Source organism: Limulus polyphemus, unplaced genomic scaffold (genome assembly GCF_000517525.1).
Source record: "Limulus polyphemus unplaced genomic scaffold, Limulus_polyphemus-2.1.2 Scaffold846, whole genome shotgun sequence".
In the NCBI taxonomy this organism is placed as follows: domain Eukaryota; kingdom Metazoa; phylum Arthropoda; class Merostomata; order Xiphosura; family Limulidae; genus Limulus; species Limulus polyphemus.
Window position 1 is genome coordinate 149,613 of NW_013666456.1, and position 11,365 is coordinate 160,977.

Sequence of the window (11,365 nt, forward strand, 5' to 3'; positions counted from 1 at the left end):
CCAGATTAGGGACGGCTGGCGCAGATAGCTCTCGTGTAGCTTTGCGCGAAATTCAAAAACAAACAAACACAGTTTATAAAAGTACACTTTCGTTAAGTGTCAAATAATGTACTGAATGTTATGAATGATAAGAATTACAGTGGTCGGAGTCAATGATAATAATAACAAACACAATATTCAAGGCTTACAAGAGTAATAAAATATGGGCTCAGTGTAAACAGTAGTAAAGGATATCATGTTCTTGTCAACAATATAAATAAATATTTTGTTGACTTTGAAGAAATACAATGCTATAAAGATCGACAAGAGTAACAAATACGCGGTTCAGCATCAAAAGCAGTAACAACCCTCATTTACAGTGTTAGCAATAGTATCACATACTCTTCAGTGACTGTTATTCTGTTAGACGTAAACAGAAACAATTAGGATAATAGGTAATGGAGGATAAATTAACACTTTTAAATAAAAAATGTTTTATTTTGTGCAACGTTTCGAGCAGACATCCTTTGTCAGAGGGTAATTACCGTGTTACAAAGAAACTAAGCTTGTTCTCGTAACAGGGAGTTTGTTCGAAACGTTATACAAAAACAGAACAAAGTTTTATTTAGAAGTGTTGATTTATCCTATATTACCTATTAAGAAGGCCCGGCATGCTCAATGCTAACTATGATAACAAACAGTATTCAGACACTAATTGTTAGTTGTAGTGCGCTGAATGAATATAATTCAAAAGTGTCGCTTCCATTTTCAACATTTACAAAAAAAAATATTTAAAAAAACGTGTATATTTAATATTAATAATAGACAAAATTCATATTCAACTGTAGTCGCTAACCTTTAGAATAACATCTTGATTAATATCAACTGAATGTCCCCAATGGCACAGCGGTGTGTCTGCGGACTTACACTGCTATAAAGCGGGTTTCGATACCCGTGATGGGCAGTTGATTTGTTTGTTTATTTGTAGTTAAGCACAAAGCTATACAATGGGCTATCTGTGCTCTGCCCACCACGAGTATCCAAACCCGGTTTCTAGCAGTGTAAGTCCGCTGACATACCGATGTTCCACTGGGGGACATAAATTTAATTGAAACGCTTTCATGTTAAAACAAATAAATGAAAGACTTTACATTACTTTATAGTACTTGCAAGAGGAAACAACATGCGAGTGTAATTCAGTTTGATTGTATAGTAGCCCTTATACATTTCAGCAATAAAGCACTCCGTCTGTCGCAAAACTAGTAGGAGGAAAAGTATAAAAGTTTATTATTATTATTGGTTCAGATATTGGTATTGGCATCTTATGGGACACATTGGCTAAACAGCTAAGTCGAAAACCCCTAAGGATGGGTATATCCATCCCTTATTCTGAATTATTGACTAGTGGAAAGGAAACCAGTCAGTGGTACCCTCTACCTATGTGGCTACTCTTATCCGAATATCTGGATTGACTGTCACGCTCCTACAGCTGAAGATGTGAATGTGTTTAGCGACGCTTGGTAGTTTTAGCCTTAGCTTTTATGATCCGAAATCCGACACGCTAATCAGTAGACCACGCCCGGTCCCATAATTGGTTAGAATAATTGACTCAACTTTAATTAATTTGTATTAGTAAAAATTAAATGAGGAGTTAAATTTGTAAGATTAAATATAAATTTATATTAATGTATGCCAGTATATTAAAGTTGTGTTGTCTCGTTACCATACACTTCCTAGTTAATTTCATTAACTATTTACTAATATAAATTATAACGTTAGTGGGGGACCATATGCTTTCCTGATTTCCTGTCTCGTTACCATACACTTCCGAGTTAATTTCATTAACTATTTACTAATATAAATTATAACGTTAGTGGGGGACCATATGCTTTCCTGATTTCCTGTCTCGTTACCATACACTTCCTAGTTATTTTTATTAACTATTTACTAATATAAATTATAACGTTAGTGGGGGACCATATGCTTTCCTGATTACAAATTTAACGTTATAAATATAGTTATGCTCATATAATTATAAAGTTAAAAATATCTAATTATTCGAAAAAATTGTTTAAAAAAACTACTTGAACGTCTGCTGCAACAAAAATGGGGCAACGAAGGGCTATTCCAGAATATTCTATGCAATAAGAATGTATGAAAACGTGATATGCAAATCGTTAATGTTTTTTTTACCTCTACTCAGTTTGTTGTTATTTCTTCATCATTCAAAGATATGATGGGTAAATATAACATATTTAATATCTATTGAGTGTGTGTCAAGTTCTCGTAAATGTTAGAAACATTACTGTAAGTCTATATAAATATAATAATACTGTCTGTTGTCTCTTATATGTCCATATAACTACTTCGCAGGGTGTGAATGGATCATCACTAAAACTGGTATGGAGGCTCATTGGGTCCATGGGGGTATACTATAAATTTCCACGTTTGCATGTTGTGTTTTGCGGTTTTTATGGGCGTTTTGCGTTTTCGTGTTTTTTTTTACTACTACTTCGCCCCTTGTTGATGGATCTTCACCAAATCTGGCATGAAGGTTTGTTATATTTGTTAAATTCCGAACAAATTCCGAACTATAAACTATAAATTTCCATGTGGAAAAACATACACATTTTCAGTTTTGCATTTTGCAGTTTTTACCACTATTTCGCCCCTTGTTGATGGATTTTCACCAAATTTGGCAGGGTTTATTGGGTCCATGCGGAGATTCATGCAAATTTGCGGTTTCACATTTTGTGTTTTGCTGTTTTTATTGCCGTTTTTTTACAATTACATGTAAAGGAAGCAACTTTTAATGTTCTAAAATAACCTTTCATTAATCATGGATTTACATAACTTCCGTCCAGGGGACGGGTACTCCAACTAATTACATAATATGAACAGTAATACCTGTTTTTTTTTTCATTTTATATAAACCACACCTATTAGAACAGATGCATTTCCTTAAAGGTTGCTCTAAAATAATATTTGAAGCCAAATGTTTCTACGAATGAATATTATTTGATATCAACAACATATGGTTGAATATCTCAGCCTTAATGACTAGAGCAGCTGTTCTGTCAGAAATCAGATTACAAAGTGAATCACCATACGTATAGCAAATGACCATCAGAGTATATTTCAGCCAGCAAATGGTAAGAAAACTGGGCTAAAGATATAATATGTATAAACAATGACTGATGTTTTGACAAAACGTCACGTGGCTCGTGGGCGGTTACTCTAGGGAGACGTTTACGCCACCTGATGGCGACAGCTGGTATTTTTCTATGAGCATGTGAAATGATTTTGTTGTCCCATAATGACTCACAATGAACAACATCGATATTACAAAGTGACGGCATTGCCATTTGAAACGGATGAATTTAATCTGATATAAATCTCAACTAACTCAGTTTAAGAATCTAGAATTTTCTCTTACATTGCCGGTAGTACTGTTCATAGACTCAGTAATGAAATTTCATGTACTTAGTCAAATAATCGATGCTTTTGGAGACCTTTTGTTCCACTGTAACTTCTCACAACACCAATCACAAACAGCCGCGCTGTCTCGAACTACACTTAGCGCATGACCTCCATTTTTTGCAAGGCCAGTATGGTACATTAAAGACCTTCAATTACTCCGTTTCAAGAAGTTACAACATGTTTCAGTCTACCAGCTTTCTTTTGTTTTCGGCTAATTTTTAGTTTCCAGGAACTGCTCTGCATGGAAATTACTTTCATGATCTGTTATCGTCGACTAAGACGTATAGCAAGTTGCCACCCCTGCTCAAGTATCACTGACACATCGTAAACAGATATGATTGTCCAGCTTTAACTACTTACCTGTCAAAATCTCTCTAATATGACGCAACATACATTTATTTGTTTGTTTTCGTTTAATGCAAACTTACACAATGGACTACCTGCTCTCTGTCCACCCTGGATTTTAGCATTGTAAGTTCGTTATCTTACCATTGACCAACCAAGAGACCGTCAGATACATAACCTTCCAGTTACGTGCTGGGTTATTCGGCCTCAGAGTCAATAAGGAATGTTATTAGTATGTCATAAAATGCATAGTTAACAACGTCATATAGTCCAGTGGTATGGACTGTTAAATTAATCAATTTAGTTTTTCAATCACAAGTTCAAAGGCAAACAATAATAATACATTAAAAATCACTTAGCCCTATCTTTGAAGTGAAAACTTACTATGTCATCAAAAGTTCTTGTTGTTGTTGTTTGTTATTAAGCACAAAGCTACACAAAGGGTTATCTGTGCTCTTCCCACCACGGGTATCGAAACCCGGTTTCTAGTGGTATAAGTCCACAGACATACCGCTGTGCCACTGAGGGGCGTCATCAAAAGTTCTGATAAATGTTCTTATTTGAACTACAGCCCTCCAGCGGCACAGCGGTATGTCTGCGGACTGACAACGCTAGAAATCGGGTATCGATACCCGTGGTGGGCAGAGCACAGATAGCCCATTGTGTACCTTCGTGCTTAGTTCATTACAAAACAAAATAAATCGAACTACAACACGTGAAATATTTCTCGAATGAAACTACTTTGCACGAAACGAAGGAAAATCAGAATATGTAATATCATAGTTATCATATGACAACAAACTACAGTTATAAAATAGTCTCAATCAGCTCTTCATTTCATCATTATGTAGACCAAAGAAGCTGATGAAATTAAAATGGTTGGTTATTCAGTTTATACCCTACCTAATGATCAAATGCAATAGTGTTTGATTTCTCACTGAAGTGGATCACAAAATATAAAATTTTTCAAGTTGTTCATGAACCATGACTAGACATAAAAACAAAACAATAAACACATTTGAATGCTTCATAAACGCTGGAAAAATAAAAGTCGGCCCATCTCAGCAGGACATTAGGAATTGGCTCCAAATATCCCAAGGTACCTGTAGCAGATCGTGAAACAGCCTTTCAGTTCAACTGTGGAGTTCCTTAGCTTCATGAACAAAGCAGACCAACATCCACAACAGAAGCGGAACAACAGTAACTTTCAATTCTGATTAGCCGCAATCGCAAGGGCACCTGCTCCAGCCTGAAATAAATGCTTGGAGCTGTAACTGCACACTGTTTCAACGTACAGATAGATAAAATGGAGTACATACCACTCATAGCAATGCGCGAAATTGGTTGCCTGCAATGGCGCTAAGAACATGTCCAGTAAATCAACATTATTTTAACAGATAAGTCGTGCTTCGTCCTGCAACGAGATGACAAACATATATTCATTTGGAAAGAACTTGTAATCAGATATAACCTTCCATTTTCATACAGGAATGTGACGCACATGCCAGTGGTGGAAACATGTAATATGGTGTGAACAGGAATAAGCACTAGTTGGTGCACCGACTTTATATCCTGCGGAATGGTGCCATTAATGTAACAGAATAAAGGGGCGACATACTACTATCCATTGTGTTGCAATATGATGGTACTATTGGTTCTGACTGCAATCTAATGGATGACAACGCCTGTCTCCACTATGATAAACTGGTAGATACATTACATGAAGAAAAGTGGATTGATCGAACGAACTGACCTGTACGCTGTATGTTCATTTACGAATATAGGCTAAATGACCAATCATTCGCACTTCAAATCGCATGTCGGATATTTATATGCATAAAAGTGAACTGAAGATGACTGATAGTATTTTATAATAGTGAGTTTTGCATTTTCATAGCTTAAATATTATAATTTCAGTTTCCTTTAACTGTTTTTCGCAGTGTAAATGAGTACAATTTTAATTAATTAAATTATGTACTACTAACCAGCCAGTAGCATCTCCCGCCACAAAAGGCATATTCAGCAGTACCACAGATACTTCTTTCTGAAGCCCAACACGTTATTCACTAGACCACGCCCAGACAGTCAGGAAGAAAATGCAATGAAATAAATATGTCTAAGACAATTCTCTGATAATGTAATGATATGTTAAAATACACCTTTTTTCTTCTTAAATGTGATTTATTTTCATCCAGTGGAAATTGTTAAAAAACGTAGAAGTATTCTCACAAATAAGATTCATGTACGATGTGAGCGCGAAGTAATAATCGTTATTTGTTTAACATGTTAATTATTTAGCATTGTCTTGCAATTTTCAAGCTTCCAAATAACAAGTGGTAGTTAGCCAAAAGCTAAGTTTTAGCAAGGTCCGAGAAATATATTTCCTAGCAAAATTCTGGCTTTGCGATCAGCTCTAAGGACAATAAATTACACAAGTATCTACCGTCAAAGACTTGATAGTTGCTGATTGTTGAAAACAATTCTTTTCCAAGCATGATATAGAGACAGCTGTAAGCACAAAACGGTCGTTTTCAAAATTGAAAATGGTACAAAATTGCCTAGAAAGGTTATGGGTTAATGAAATATTTGGCATTCGGTATTTTCAACCTACAGTAGAGGTATAACCATTCTTAATTTTGAAAGGAGGATAAACTATCAGCACTCAGCAGCGTAGAGGAGATTGTAGACTGCCCTTCGGATAGCAAAGTGCTAGAAAAACCGACTTTAAATAAGACACTACTGTATTCATCTAAGAGAAAGCACTCAGGAAAAGTTTGGTAACTGTAGCCATTATTGAATCACAATCGTTTTCATTCTCTTGTAATTTATTGTTCAAATATATTTTTCGATGTAAGGTGATTAGGAGACAAAGAAAACGGCCGCGGAAAAAGGAAGGAAATATTGTACGCATGCGATTACGTAATAAATACTAAGCCTGTTATACACTACCTGATACGATAGTTGCACTTCAAAAGGTGAGTCGCGTGCCAAAAAACTTCGTTATTTGCGAAAGAGTATCTCGCACTGCCTGACAAAAATGGCGGGAAGAAACGGACAGTTTTTAGTTGTTTTGTGTGTGTGTGAGAGAGCGGCAGTAACGAGAATTAATAGGGAAAGCGTAAGATTAATAAAGTGGCTTTAATTCTCTTGTCATTTACGTTTTGGAGAAAACTTCGTAAAGACAAGGGCGCTCCTTCCATATTTGAACACCTGTTGTATAGCCAGTCACATGACCTAACGCAGTGAATTCATTGTTTGATGGTTTAGAGACTTGCTGGTGAATATCACTCACATTAGCCAATGCGAGAGAATCGCTTCGCAAAATATTAAACATCTCCAGAGTCGACTGAGTTTATCACACAATCCGGTAAAATCGCATCGCAGAGTATCACACACTGGCGGAGGCGACTGAAAAAATCGCGTCAAAAGTGGTTGCATCGGAAGTGCGAAATGGGCTTTATGAAAGAACAGAAAAGTCTCGTCATTAAGGCTTTTCGCACTTTTGTTACGCGACAACCTGAAGACACTAAGAGAAATTCTTAGAATAATTTTGTTTATCTCGAAGAAACCGCTAGAAATTACAGCGCTTTTACTAATGAAACAGTCACATCACATAAGAAGAATAGAAGGTTAATAAAAAATTAAAAAACAATTATTTATAAGCATAATGGAGAGGTTTTATTTTGGAAAACATAATACATGTCAAGTAAAAGACAAATCAACGTTCAGTCGAAACATGTAGTATGTTTTCCAAACTAAAATCGCTTCATTATACTTATAAATCGTTGTTTGTCAATTTGCTATTACATAAGCATTCCATACACGAGTATAAAGATAATTGTTTGGACTATGATAGGCAGAAAACAAAACATCAAAGGATGTTTGTTTGTTTTAAGTTTCGCGTAAAGCTACATGAGGGCTACCTGCGCTAGCCGTCCCTAATTTAGCAGTGTAAGACTAGAGGGAAGGCAGCTAGTCATCACCACCCACCGCCAACTCTTAGGCTACTCTTTTACCAACGAATAGTAGGATTGACCGTCACATTATAACGTCCCCACGGCTGAAAGGGTGAGCATGTTTGGTGGGACGGGGATTCGAATCCGCGACCCGCAGATTGCGAGTCGAGCTCCCTAACCACCTGGCCATGCTGGGCCACATCAAAGGAGAGATAAGTAGATGAAGGCATAAAACATTATAAGCTGGGTACATGGTTTAAAAACATGTTAAACATTTAAATAACTTTATTACTATTGAAAAGTAGTCAATTGTTTTATATGTTGTGTTGGATTAAAGCTAAGAAATTCGTCATTCAAAGTTTTAACACAAACTTGTGCACTCAAAATCAAAGTATCAGATGTATTGTTCACTCAGGAAATTTTCAAATATAATAATGTTTCTTGCACTAATGTTTAAACTAGAGTAAGTTTTATTAAACAGCATATTAATTGCTAATTACTTCCAGTTTGTTTTTTCTTTTTACTTATTTATGCATTTAAATACACCTTAGGCAAGTTTAATTTGAAGTTCACTTTTTGGTACGTAATACTCAATCTATCACTATAGGAAACGACAAACAGGATCACAACTAGCAGAAACAAATGTCATTCATTACAAAGGAATTATTAAACAGTAAAACATATTTTAGCTGAAATTAAAACTCAAACACTACTACTTTGATTCTAACACTTGCTTACCAATTACAAGATTTATGGTTCGAGTATATAGAATTATTATAAATGTGAACAGATAACGCATTGTTGTATAGGTAAAGCTGAGATCCTTTTGCGGACATTTTATTTCCCTACCACTACTACTATTCAGTATATTTCATAGCAAAGTGCAATGTAACATAACGTTTTGTAATTCCTGTAACTTAACACTTATAGTAAAACATATCAGCAGACTAAGCCTAAAACACGGCGGTTTGAAACTGGAATTGCATAGCGTTTCTGAAATTTGACTTTTGGTGTCAAATAAGGATAAAAGCATTCAATAATACCGCATTAAATGCTGTAGCTATTGCAGTTACGTCAGAGTACTGAACATGAATAAATACACAGGTAAATAGACTGATATAATATTTTTGTTCATCATATTAAGATTTCAAAATAAATTTACATTTTGTTGCAGATATGTTACAAGTAATGGAATATATAGCACATTTCTTATTTTATATATATATTTCATAAGTTCATAGTTTTGTGTTGCTGTATCTTGAATATAAAAAAAGACGCTGTTCTTAACCAATCAAAAGCTATAACCAAGCAACGTCACCGTCGTATAGTTGTATTACGAAACGCATGCCTTCTCCCGAAACAAAAAGTTTGTCTACCTGGTCTTAGTACGAAATTCTGTACAGTCTTTGTGCTTACAGGTGGCGAGATACCACGCAAATATGAGGAGTGTTGTTGGTGAAACGTATATGTTTTGTTTAGTGACAGGTACGGTTTGACTGTTGGGAAATCTTTACATGAGCATTGCATATAAACTTACTTAGGCATAATTAAACCGCGTATATTACAAATAATGGGCGCCGCCTAATATCAAAATAAGAATGATAAATATGAATATCGAGTTTTCGCATCCCCGATACCCGTACATTTGAACTAACAACACGCTTGCTTAAATATATAAGTACCATTAAAATAATAATAACAATAATAAAATAAACTTGAAAATAATTTATTTAGGTCTTTTTTTTACGTTTTCCTTTTTCAAAGTGTCTACTTAACACACGTATACACGTTAGCAGAGGTACGATCATCAGATAAATCAGCTGTTTTTTCGGAATTATCCATTCAAAACTCTAAAATAAGCTATACAATGGGCTATCTGTGCTCCGACCACCGCGGGTATCGAAACTCGATTTTTTAGAGTTAAAAGCCCTCAGACTTACCGATGTGCTGCCTGTAGGCTCAAAAATGAGAAGAAAATAAACTGACAACTCGAAAGAAATACTTCGTTTCCCAAGCATATATATATATATATATATAAATTACTTTTTGAAATAAATATACACAATGTATCTGCTAATACTTGTACACATTTAAGCGAGTTACAAGGCTGATACGATAAAGACCAAACCCGTGATTTTATAAGGTTGGGAGACTTCACAAAAATAAGTACTACGGACAAATTATCGCAACCATTTATACATATATTTCTGTCTTGTATAATTAAAGTGTAGTTTATCGATGGTACCCGGGAAAATATTTTCTATTACCGAAGAGAGTCCGAGCATCTGGTTCTATACGTTATGTTACATTTGCGGGGATCTCGACTTGTTGTCGCCGCTAGACAGACAGCTACCTTGCGATAATTCGGTGGATCGATTCGAATACCACGCCATCAGCTAAAGGTAGATGTGCATGAAACTAAGAGAGAGAGGGACAAAGCTAAGTATTTAATAAAGTATTGTCATCAACTGACAGGGATAAAACATTACATTTGAATACTGGGTTATTACTCTACTCACCTTGCCCATAGATAAGTAGAAAAATGATTGTCAGACAGGGGGTAAATCCAGTAGATGACATGTCTAACATTTAGATTGAAGAGCGTAGACAGGAGAGCAGATACCCTAGGTGTTTGCTGTAGTAGTACAGATACACGAACTGCTGCACCGCCGCACTGCAACACTCACCTCTACGTAATTCTTGTCTTACAGCGCCATCTTCCGCCAATGTGAGAACTAACATAGTTATATGTAATCGAAAAAGCTTGTACTCGTGGATGAGGTTTTTGTAAACAACTGAACTTCTAAACAATGGCTATTTATAAACACAACTTTTAGTCTTGGATCAAAACTGTGAACATAGGATCCTGTAGAAAACTGTTATGTTAATATGGCCTCTATTCTAGGTTTTTGTAAACAACTGAACTTCTAAACAATGGCTATTTATAAACACAACTTTTAGTCTTGGATCAAAACTGTGAACATAGGATCCTGTAGAAAACTGTTATGTTAATATGGCCTCTATTCTAGGATCAGTGATGTTAACAATGGAACTCCTAAAAGATGATTATCTAACAACAACATATATATATATATATATAGTCTCGGATAAACGCTGTGGAAAGCTGAATTTCTGGAAGCTGGCTATGCAAACAAAAGTTGTAGTCCTGGACCGAAATTGTAAACAATGAAACTTTTAAAATAAGTTAAATGGATTTAGACTTTGGTGAATAGCTTCTCTTTTAATATTACAATGATGCATCTCATTTGTTTGTTATTTGTGTTGCTGATACGAGCTCCACATTTTAATGATAATTAAAAATGCAGTGTAGCTATAAAAGTAATAACCTACATACTCTGTAGCTTCGATTAGAGGTGAATTGGATCTAATAATAGGTAAATACACAATACCGTGTAAAGTCATATAAAATAAAGGTTGAATTTGTTCTAATAGTAGGTAAATACACAATACCGCGTAATCTAAAATAAAGGTTGTATTTTTTCTATTAGTAGGTAAATACACAATACCGCGTAATCTAAAATAAAGGTTGTATTTGTTCTATTAGTAGGTAAATACACAAGACCGTGTAATCTAAAATAAAGGTT

At 35.2% G+C, this 11,365-nt stretch overlaps 1 protein-coding gene across 1 annotated transcript in view; it reads right to left on the reverse strand.

Annotated features, from left to right (window-relative positions):
• The window catches only part of LOC111086100 (synaptogenesis protein syg-2-like), an 82,206-nt gene extending 71,803 nt beyond the window's left edge, over window positions 1–10,403 (reverse strand). The window contains exon 1 of the mRNA XM_022387638.1: window positions 10,280–10,403. Within this exon, the coding sequence (XP_022243346.1) occupies window positions 10,280–10,349 (70 nt within the window). The 5' untranslated portion in view covers window positions 10,350–10,403. The remainder of the gene's footprint in view (window positions 1–10,279) is intronic.
• Window positions 10,404–11,365: the final 962 nt, after the last annotated feature.